General features: G+C 51.7%; 4 protein-coding genes across 4 annotated transcripts; 1 reads left to right on the top strand and 3 right to left on the bottom strand.

The window, feature by feature from the left end:
• Positions 1-640: 640 nt before the first annotated feature.
• SERLADRAFT_416627 (uncharacterized protein) lies at positions 641-4596 on the bottom strand (the record flags this gene model as incomplete). The annotated part of the gene is made up of 2 exons (XM_007320392.1): positions 641-3625; positions 3678-4596. 2 exons carry the CDS (start codon positions 4333-4335, stop codon positions 1344-1346), a joined length of 2940 nt encoding a protein of 979 aa, XP_007320454.1.
• Positions 4597-5219: 623 nt separating this feature from the next.
• SERLADRAFT_409612 (uncharacterized protein) lies at positions 5220-7375 on the bottom strand (the record flags this gene model as incomplete). The annotated part of the gene is made up of 13 exons (XM_007320391.1): positions 5220-5802; positions 5865-5905; positions 6029-6037; positions 6106-6148; positions 6211-6226; positions 6284-6433; positions 6501-6502; positions 6566-6618; positions 6711-6808; positions 6860-6929; positions 7046-7203; positions 7263-7267; positions 7362-7375. The coding sequence occupies 13 exons, from the start codon at positions 7373-7375 to the stop codon at positions 5220-5222; spliced, it is 1242 nt and encodes a 413-aa protein (XP_007320453.1).
• A 586-nt stretch (positions 7376-7961) lies between these two features.
• Positions 7962-8333, top strand: SERLADRAFT_472081 (uncharacterized protein; the record flags this gene model as incomplete). Its single annotated transcript, XM_007320390.1, has 1 exon — positions 7962-8333. The coding sequence occupies one exon, from the start codon at positions 8169-8171 to the stop codon at positions 8328-8330; it is 162 nt and encodes a 53-aa protein (XP_007320452.1).
• A 2260-nt stretch (positions 8334-10593) lies between these two features.
• SERLADRAFT_472079 (uncharacterized protein) lies at positions 10594-11071 on the bottom strand (the record flags this gene model as incomplete). The annotated part of the gene is made up of 2 exons (XM_007320389.1): positions 10594-10962; positions 11015-11071. 2 exons carry the CDS (start codon positions 11047-11049, stop codon positions 10704-10706), a joined length of 294 nt encoding a protein of 97 aa, XP_007320451.1.
• Between the last annotated feature and the right edge of the window lie 13 nt (positions 11072-11084).

Here is an 11084-nt window from a genome sequence, read left to right as displayed (position 1 = left end):
TTTATTCTACAGTCTCCTCTTGCGTTTTCCTCACGTAGAGTGCTCCGCATGGACGTGTAGGAATCTGAGAGTTCTATCGTAAACTGCTGCGCTTGTTAGTGATTTGCCCCGCTCGTCGTACCTGCGGATGTCTTATCACTCTGCGCCGCTTTCACTCTAGCTGCATCTTGATCGCTTGGGATTTCTTTCCTTGTCTGAGTGGAAATAATTTTATTGTTATCCGCGCTATAGCTGCAGCTTAACAATTCTGAGTCACATGTATCTACTGTCAAAGGAAGAAACCGATTCAAAACGTCTTTAGGCTCAGTCGGTCGATGCGGTCCCATTGGCCTCTTTAAAAACCCTCAAGGAGTTTTTCCCTTTCCTATTTCGTCATCTTTTATAAGAACTCTCGGACATCAAACAGAGGCTTCCTTTTTTGTGCGTCTTTGCACTCAAAGTATCTACTTTCAGACTTTTTCATCAATTTTGGGTGTGACAAAAGTTAGTTGTGCTTTGTGTGATAAGTGCTTTATTGCAGCTTGGATGTTGGTAAAGTATATGCTTTTGTGTGAAATGCGGTTGGATTTCGAGCTAATTCAATATAATGATGACATGCTGTTAAAACCGAAAATGGCTTGACGCGTGCATTCAAAAACCATGATGATGTCAATGCATATGCATTGTCGTAGTATATCGTATCGTATGTAATGCCAGATTTTCATATCTAAACCGTGGCTGAAGCTATTAAGCTAGTATACACGTCGAAAAAAATCAAAAGGCGAAAAAAGCCTGAAGCCTGCGCAGCGCAGAAAAGTGAAGAATGGACTTTGAAGCCAGTGGAGAAGGGAAATGGCAAGTATATGTATCATGGTTCGTAAATCAAGCATGAGCGGTCGTGAGTCGTGAAAATCAAGAAATCAAAAACCCGCATGAAAGTGACAGACTAGAAACAAAAGCAAAAGCAAGCAAGCGACAAGTAAACAGGACGAGTAAAAGAGCGTGAACGGGCGACACTGTGATGAACACCATGTCAAACCCAAAGAAAGAACGAACGTGATTAAGCTAAGATTAAGATAAACGAAAAAAACATACTAAAAATCGATGCATAGGTATAATAGTGAGATATGGAGTATGAGGAGCCTTTGCCAGTGGCTCGATGAAAAGAGATGTGCTTGTGTTGAAGGGAATATGGTAGAAGTGGAAAATGGTAGAATGGATGTGTCCTGATTCCTATTCCTGGTCCGTATGATTAAAAAAATGTCCTAGGGCATATTATAATGCCGCGACGTTAACGAAAAACGATGTGATGGGTTGGATGCGAAGAGAGATGGAGAGGGAGGGGATGGGTGGGAGGAGGCGCGTCAGTCAATCATGAGCCGCTTTTCATCTGCTCTCCTCGGCGACACCTCATTCACCCCGATGCGCATCAGTTTATTCCGTATCTTCCCCTTCTCCCCTTCTCCTTTATCCCTCTCGCCTTTCTCTCTCTCCCTCTCCCCCACCCTCCGTCCCCCCTCCCCATTCGCAAACGGCTCCGTCGACTTCGGTCTCGCATGATCATAATCCACACGCGACTTCAGCCTAGGCTCCCCATGTCCATTCCCATTCCCATTCCCACTCCCATTTCCATTCCCCATCACATTCCCCGTCTTCCCCATCCGCGGCGACAAAGAAAGAAAACCTCGTAAACCCGACGATGGCGACTTCTCCTTGCTTTTTTGCTTCTCCTTCCCTTTCTCCTTCCCCCTGTCCTTTTCCTTCTCCTTGGCACCACCATTGGAAGACTTCTTCGCAGCGCCTTTAGCATCAATGACCACAGTCGCTTTAGCAGCTGCCGCCATCGACGAGGCGTGTCCCTGTCCCTGTCCTCCCTGCCCCTTCGGAACCCGCCCATTCGCAGCAGGCGACGGCGAGTGCGTCCTCGAATGCGTATGCGACTGCCCACCATGCTCCTCAACATTCGCCCTCGCCTCTACATTCACCAACACCCACCCATGCCCCGTCCCCGTGCTACACCCGCTGGCTCCTTTCGTAGGTGAACGTGGGGGCTGTTGTGGTTGCTGCTGTTGCGGTTGTTGTGGTTGGTGCTGCGGTTGTTGATGTTGGTGCTGCAAGTGTGAGTGTGGGTACTGATACTGCTCGCTCGAACCAAACGTCTGATTCGTCCCCGCCCTAGACCTGTCAAAAGTCGACTTCGTCGGCGACACCCCCGGCGACCTCATCATCCCCACAAACCCAGCTTCGCTCCTCCTCGCCCCCTCCCCACTCTCGCACACTACCTCAGGCGAAGCAACGCGCGCATCCACGTCCTGCAGCGCTCTGTCCGTGTACCTTTCCGCCCCTGGGACGTCGTGTTTGGGGCGTTTGGGGTTGGTGGGCGGGGAGGGTGTTCTATCTCTGTCACCCTTGTTGACTTTAGAGGCATCGGGATGAGGCGATGGAGAGGAGGCCCAGCCCCCCGGAAACGCAGGCGTCGTCGTCGAAGTCCGATGCAACCCCTGTCCCTGACCCTGCCCCATCCCCGCCTCCTTCGCCCCCACCCCCGTTCCCGTCCACTTGATAGGAATCTCACACGTCGCATCCGTCCTCGCCGAAAACGCCGAAACCCTCATATCCCCCTCGTCCGCCCCAAACGCCCCCGCGCTCAACAGCATCCCCGCCTCTTCGTGTCGTGGTGGTGGCGATGCGGCAGCCGAGGGGGGCGAGGCATCCCGTGAGGTCGTCGACTGTCGTGCGTGAGGCGGCATCGAATCGAGGCTTTGTGAGGTGTGGTGCATTGATTGCGTGAGGGACATCCGCAGGCGCGAGGCTGGTCTGAAGGCGCTGAGCCGGCGCTGGAAGGAGGGCGAACGTGAGCGGGCTCTGGCATTCCCGTTCTGGAACGTGGGGTACCGCGAATCGTTCACGTCAATCGTCTGCTGCTCAAACACCTCGTCGTCGTCGTCCATCTCCGCAGCAGCAGGCGTGGACGTCGCATAAGCGAGGTGGGAGGAGAAGCGCCGGCGGGCGGAGGCTGCCATGGTGCCTATGCCTGTCATGTTCTCGACGGGGCTGGGAATGGTGCTGGGGAGGTCGGCGTTGAAGTGGTCGTGTTGCTCTCCCTCTCCGTCTTCGTCCTCTTCCTCACGTGCGTCGAGGTCGACAGAGACGGGGAGCTGGGCTCTGGGCGCTGGTTTGCGCAGCGCTGCGGGGCCTGGGGAGGAGAGACCAGAGGTGGTGATGAGGGCTGGTGGCTTGATCTTCTCCGTCGGTGCCCGCGAGAGGAAGTGGGGTGTGTGTGATGGGGCAAAGGGGCCCTGCTGGTCGTGGTAGGGGGCCGAGGGCGCTGTGACCATCCTCCGATGCGATGGCTGGAGGCCTTTCTCCGGCGTGTAGACGGGAGGCTCCGGTATAGAGAGGGGGTTCGGTTTGAGCTCTGGGTAGGAACCGGAATGGCTCATGGTAGCGATGGGAGACTCTGGCCAGCATTGTTGGTCTGGGATATCGGAAGAGCCTGCGCCTGTGAATATCCAGAGGTCCTTGACGCGGGAGCGGTTTGAGAGGGAGAGGGATGCGACGAGGGAAAAGGCGTGTGTGTCGAGGGAGGAGAGGAGGGAGAGGATGTGGCGGAGGGAGTCAGTTGCAAAGGTGTCTTCCTGGAACCCTGGAGTAGCATAGGTCAATATAGGACAAGGGAAGGGGCGAGAAGGACGGACATTTGTAGCCCTTGAGCTTGAATTCGTATGACGCGTCACCTACTTTTTTCTCTGAGACGACGCCACGAGGCCAAGAGGCCCTGACTGCCTGTAGGATGGCGGGGGTGGAGTGGAGGGGGGGGTATATGACACGAAGTATTTTAGCAGAGACGAAGGAGATGGCAAAGGGGACACGTTTCTCGGGTTTAGAGCCAGTCTGATGGGATATGTTGCTCCCTGAGCCAGCAGGGATGGGATACATGGAATGGGGCGGGGAGGGAGTGGGAGAGGAGGGCCTTGAGAAGGCGATTGCGAGACGATCGTCGTGCTCACGGCCATAGTCGATGGTGGAGACATAGGAGTAGCCGTGTCTGTATATGGTTGCAAGGATGTCGACGATGATGCGCTCTGTCTTTACGCTCTTTGGGGACGCCCATGGTTTTGCGTCGAGGGTGAACTCGCAGAGGTTCTGAGCGGAGTCCTGGCGGAATGCGACGGAGAGATAGAAGTGGTCAAAGAGGACGCGGAGGGCGTCGATGAGGGGGACGGGGAAGGAATAGAGTCTGATGAGGCTGGATGCAGAGAAAGCGAGGAGACAGAAAGCGTTTGTTGTTCGTTGGTCGCGGATGAACTCTTTCCTGGGCATAAAGCCAGACTCTACGGGAGAGTGTGGCTGCATGATGGATAGGAAGCAACTCTCCAGCCTTATCCTCACGCAAACATCACTGCAATAGTCCGTGTCATGTCACACCACAGCCACACGACACCATGTCCTCAGGGATCAGGGAAATTCACACACAGCCGTATAAGGCATTGGAATCTGTAATAGAAAAGAGGGAAAAGAACAGTGTACGGTACATGGCAGCGAACGTGAGGGTTATATAGACTCGACAGAATTCCAGAGAGGTAGCAATGATGTAGCGTGATGTCGCATGACGTCAACTCAAGTTGTGTGTTGTCGGTACAAGGACATCGATGAATAACCTGTGATGTCACAGCACAGCCACACCCGACTTTGAGCTGCTCGTCTCCTCTGTCTGCTCTCGCTGGCGCACCCTCGCCATCACCCACCACGACAGCCACCCATCCTTTGCCTACATCCACAGATCACAGCGGGGTGTAGTGTGTTTGTACACTTTTCAATGTTTTGACGCTTCCAAATGCTTTGCTTACACTCGACGTTTACTCCCACTCCATGTCATCATGACTAGTCCATGTGATTTCCTCCCACCAACGGCATATAGATGCTTCCCTTCTTGAATACCCTACTTGGCCACGCCTGCTAGAGTTGACTCTCGCTACGTTGAAGTTGTCAAAGGAGCTCGATATGACGTCTAAATAACAAGAAGGCATAACACAAGGTTCTATACATTATCCAAAGCACAAAAAATCCAATACAAACCCTTATTTTCGTCAAGAGTTAAGAGTTTGAGTATGCATCTACATGGCATCGTATCGTAGCGTGTGTAGGAAATGCGAGAAGGAGGGAGGGACGTATTGAGTGTCTCAAGTTATATAGTTTAATCCAAATCAAGTGAAAATATAAGCCCGAGCGTCGAGCATTCAGACATCAGACGGAATCACCACATGCACCGGCCCTTCTCCCATATCCCTCCTCTTCCCTTCCCGCTTCGCAGTGCTGTCATATGAATCACACACACCAACCCCCTCCAAATCCGCGTCGATGGATCTCAACGAGATCGACTCTACACCCTCCGCGCCACCACTCCCACCGTCCTCTTTCTCGCCCCTCCTCACCTGCCTCACCTCCCCACCCCCCTCCCTCCACCTCGACGCCTCCGGCTTCGAACCCGGCCCCGAAGGCCCCGCCACACCCCACCCCATCGACAGCTCCGGGTCACGCATCACATTCCCCACCGGATCTCCCCCAAACCCGTCCATCCCCACATCCATCTCCACATCCGACTCCGTGCGCACAGTGGCGGCGTGGAACGACGGGAGCTGCCCCTTGTCGTGCCCGTGTGCATACCCACCGCGAGCGCCCTTGCGGCGGGTGCGGGGTTCGTGCGGGTTCCCGCCATCGGCGTCCCCCAGACCGTGCTCGTCCCGCGATAGCGAGACGAGGTGGCGCTGGCTCCATGCGCGGAGGTGGAGGAGGAGGCGGGCGGAGAGGAGGCCTGAGATGCTGGTTGGGGGCGAGGTGAGCTAGGGTAGTGCTAATGACGACAAGGGGACTGGCGGACGTACGGGAGAGTGAGCGCGTTGAGCAGGCTTCCAAAAAAGCCGGTCTGTCAGGGGGATCGAATAAAGAAAGGGGAGGGCGCAAGGGAGATCAGCGAGCGGCGAATGGAAAAGGCGGGGTTAATGAGCATGGACATAAACTAAAGTTAGAGTGGGTGAGAAAGACGTACGGGTTCTTCCTGCAGATCACCGTCATCAGCATCAGGTCGCCGTGCCAAACAGAGAAAAATAGCTATGAGGCACTCACAAAGTTTAAAACGACAGCTGTGAACGTGAATATGAACACACCGCTGTCATCGCCATTGACGTCATTAGCATTAGGTCACGGGACGCGGGGAAGAAGGTTACTCACCAAAAGTACAATAGACCTATCCACAGCGCCCATAGCGTTAGAAAGTAGATGGTAGGCGGTGGGATGCACACACCTTCTTTGAGCATAAAATACATGATATTACTCTCCTGGGGACGACGCCCGTTTTTCTTCAGCATCTGCAGGGCTTGCATGCATCGAACGATGGTGATGACCGTTGCGGTGCATTCGAAGATGCAGACGAGGATGGATAGCGAGGTGTTGGCTGTTTGTAGATTAAGTGTTTAGCCTCGGTTCTCGATAGTGTCCAAGAGAGAAAATGAACGACGTACATCTGTCAAGGTTAAGAAAGTGTCAGCATAAAGTCAAACCGGTAAAAAAACAAAAATGAACTTACATATGGCTACTAGGTGAACTCGGCCCCGAACACTTGACGCCGGTGACGTGCCACTAACAACAAAGCCTTGGTGAGTCTCATTCATCACCGCCCGCACTCGTATGAACGGGGAGAAAATAAACAAATAAAAAAGGACGATACCCACAAAATCCAACCCAATACACGCCGTCGCTAGAGATCCGAGCGCGAAGAGGACCGCTTTGCTTCGACTGCAGACCGCCCAAGTGCGCGCTGCGAAGATGGCTGTGGAGTGGGGGTGGGTGAAAGAAGTGAGGAAAGGAGAGGAGGACTTACCGAGGACGGCCGCTCGACCGACTATACTCAGATAGCCGTTGACTGTATACCAAACGTTGCAACTACGGAGCTACATGGTCAGACGCGACAAGTGCTGAGAAACCAAAAATGAAAAAGCCGCACTAAACAAAGGAGAGGGGGAAGACATCGTCAACATAGTCCAAAGCAAAGTAAGGATCTCGTCACCTCTTTGAGGACATGCGCAATAGCCAGTAGATAGAGCACATTCGCCAGCAACGCGTATCGACAGCACACGTAGAGGACCGTTGATGTTTTGAATTTTGCACCCCAGATGTACTTCACCTCTGCGGGAAAGGTGAGGTAGTAGTCGTAGTAGAGGAGAGCTGCGGTCAGATATAAGCGCGTCGTTCGAACGGGTGGGGAGGGTAGAGAACAAACTGACCGATGCTGGAGTATTGGATACAAAACTGTATGAAGCTTGGATGAAACCCGTCAGCGATGCCTGAAACTCAGAGGCTTGCAATATCGAAGAGAAACGCACTGAGTATTAGACATGGGAGATACCTGGGTGGTTAGAGCGCGGCATAGAGCCTTTTTACTCCAGACGCTATATGAACGAGCGCTTTACTAGAGATAACTTTAAGTACATAAAAGGACATGCATTTGCAAAGAGCTCATGATAGCCATACTGGGCAAGGCGCTATAGGGGAGAAATGCGAGTGGGCCGGGTTGCCGGGATGTCTCCACCGGTGACATGCTGAGAAGATCATGTCGTGTTTGGACTCGTGAACTCTACTTACAGCTGTGCCATCTTCTGATGAGACTTGGCCATGGCTCTTTGTAGAAGTGGAAGAGACAACTTCTTGAAATATGTATCACTGGACATTGGCAACCGTTCGCATCTATCTACGTCTCGTCAAATCGTCGCAGAGGATCATTGGCATTGCTTTGGCTGGCGTCCGTATTGAGCTCACGAATGGCGAGAAGGAGATATACAAGTCGATGGTGTACCCACGAGCGATGCACGAAATGGACTCTGTGTGGCTTCGTGGAGAGGGGGCTGTGTCTGAAAGCAGAGAATTTCAAAGATGTGCACAGTGAGCGAGTGAGATATCATCATCCAAAAAGCTCTTTGACCCACCTAGCTCCAACGCATGACTTGTTTCAGTAACATCAAAGATGTAATTCGGGAACAAACCATCATCGATGCATGCATTGGTCTGGAGTACAAGTAAGGAACGTAGTTAGCGCCCACAACTATCATCTTGATCAGAGACGTACGTAATTTGGGTAGTGTCAGTCACATCTTCCTAACCTCAGACCACAACTTGGACTGTTCAACTCGTCGATGGTGCATATACCAGTATGCTTAAGTTGCTGTTCGGCTGCTAGACGCTCCTCACTCTATCCTCGGAACCGCGCATCAGCCCTACCATCTTCCATCTTCCCACAGGATTGCAAAACCAAGCTCCCCGCTGGAAACAAAATCGAAGATGAATGGAATCAATGATCCACCGGCATCGCATGATCTATGAATTGGTCACGATCATCTTACAGTAAAACCTTACTCTACAGCAGTCATTTTCCCTCCACTTCCAGGACGTTTACCTGGCAAGCCCCCTCAGAATCTTTCCTTCACACAGCCTCATCTTTGACTTTCCACCGCCTCTAATAATAGTCTCTGCCACATTCTGTCAGTTCTTCTCTGTCTGTTACGCTAGCCTCCTCTGATTTGCTGCTGACAATCGCGTTCATATCGCTGTCATGGTAAATGAAATCCCGTGGCAGGAACCGAGTTGACGCCGATGGAACGATCATGGCCATAGCCGCCCAAAGGTCTGTGGGGGACGTTTGTACTATCCATCTCTCGAGTTACATGGCCTGCGTGAGACATCAATAACTTGAATAAGTGTAGTGCACGCTTTTTGCATTCTGCATCAGGCTTCTAAACACAAAAACGACAAGGCGGTGTAGTCGCGTCCGTCTCAATCAGTCTATCGAGTTGCCTAGTGATTCCGAATCAGCTATTAACTATCATTCTGATGACCAGAGTCGAACAAAAGTCGAAAGAGACGACCGAGATCCGGAAGGTGCCAACGCCCGCCATCATCATCATCATGGAACCATGTGCTTTGAGGGCTGGGGCTGTTCATTGATAGAGATTTCTGCGAACAGGGTTGCCAGAGATGGGTGTTGGACGGGAGTTCCCATCGTAAGCAGTGCTCGATGCTTATCATCCAGCCATGTGTGGCTTTTTCATAAGTTGTCGACCATGCTGATTATGATTGCCCGTCGCAGCAACGGTTTCTCTGCCTTCTTCAGATTTTGCTCCTTCTGCCTATACGTTTCAGCCGGAAGCTCAGCCTCAAAATTCATCAAGGTGTTGCTGCAAAGACGCTAGGATACCCATCTCTCCTTGCAATGTACGCCATCTTTCACGATCGTAGTGTGGCATAGCTTGCAAACGGGAGCAAATCGTTTTCGAAACCGGTGCTGCTACAAGACCATATGAAGATATACTCCTGCGACTCATCGAAATTGGAGAGTCGAGTCCGTGGCATTCATCGAGGTATGGATACTACAAACCTGGCGAAACCTAACATCGATACGCAGGTCCTTTTTATAAAGTTATAATGTATACTCTCCAATGTCATCTTCATGTTAAGCAGCCACCTTTGATTAATTCGATTGGTAGATCAGTAGCAACGGCATTTCTTCGATCGATGTACTGTGTGGTGCTAAATCTTGTTTTGTTCTAGGTAAAAATACATAAGATACCCACGACTGTTGTCAGCTATTCTTGGAAGAGGAGAAACACGCTCGTCATCCGGCTTAGCTCAATATGAATGTGGTTTCCCCGACGCGAGGCTGAGACTTGGTGCGGAAGTTGTCTACTGCTCCGCCAATAGCCATCGTGGGTATCTCGCTATTTCAGAATAGCGTTTGCTATCATCATAAATCCTCTTTGAAGCAAGCCCCTGCGAGGAGCGATTCTAGACGCAGCGCAGGCTGTCTATGTCGTTTATACCTGGTTCGAGGCCATTGGTCTTAACCTTGCTTCTGAGAGTTTCTTGGAGAATTTTCCGTTCTGGCCGGCGTCCATCACGACTCGCACACCGCCTGAAACCACGTCAACAGGGGATGCTCGAAATGCAGAGACTTCAGACTCACATCGACTCAAACATACGACACTTTCTTGTCAGGTTTCACTGCCTGAGATCTGAGAGACATTATCGAAAGGTGATGCAAATGTCACTGTCGGCCAACAAGCAGACCTTGCTCGATTCCAATGACAGCTCGACAGTAGACGTCGCATCAAGCTTTGCGGCTTCCGTCCACCAATTCTAGTCCCATCTTCTGCATGACGTTGTATCCATGTGGTGCAATTGTAGGTAGTGTGAACAGGGTAGTCGTAGCACCTACTATGTTAGGTCTTGTGGTCAGTATGGGGTGCGTGCCAGCTCACCTGTTCTCCCTCAGAAGCACTAGAATGATCATTTGGGTGTGTCCTGAGATCGCAGCTTGGCGTGCCTGCGGGTGTTTTCTGTCACTGTTAGTACTTGATGCAAAGCGTCAGATCAGAATTGTCGGACCGCACAAGTTAGACTTTCTTTCGTATAAACGCTTTGTTTGCATGATTCTGGCAGTGCCATACTACTAGTTTGAGGTACACGAGGGGTACAGGTTGCCAGCACATATATCTCATCTTACTTTTCCGGCCAAGTCGGATTTTGTGAGGCAGATTCGCTGAGCTTGAGTGAATCGATATCAGGCGTGCGAAGCAGCGGCAGGTCACACTGGCTTTTGCTCATATGGACTTGACCTCGCCCCGTGCCACCGCGCTGGCATATGTCAAAAGTCACTATTGCAGTCATGTTATCCATCATCCATCATCGTTTCGTCCTAGTTCCGTCAAATGGCCTTGATAGATGAAGATTCCTGCGCCAGACGTCTCTGATATGACATGTCCTGAAAAACCTCTGAATGTGCGACTGCACAAAGGGGCCCGGTCCGTTGATGTATGCGATTGCACGATATCGATCGCATATTTGAAGCTGGCCTCATCGCGAGGCACACGGGCACGTTGTTCAAATGACAGTGAGAGGCTTGCGTATAGTCTAGCAATTGTGCGAGTCATGTGTCTGCAAAAAGGTTCTGTACGCATTTGAGACCGTCATTCCTTGTAGCACTTACAAGGGCTTCTTTTGAGAAAACAATGTGGACTGCATCCTTCTAGGATGAGATGAGGGAAATGGCGACTAGT

Source organism: Serpula lacrymans (assembly GCF_000218685.1).
Source record: "Serpula lacrymans var. lacrymans S7.9 unplaced genomic scaffold SERLAscaffold_9, whole genome shotgun sequence".
In the NCBI taxonomy this organism is placed as follows: Eukaryota; Fungi; Basidiomycota; class Agaricomycetes; order Boletales; family Serpulaceae; genus Serpula; species Serpula lacrymans.
This window is presented reverse-complemented; position numbering and strand designations above follow the sequence as displayed.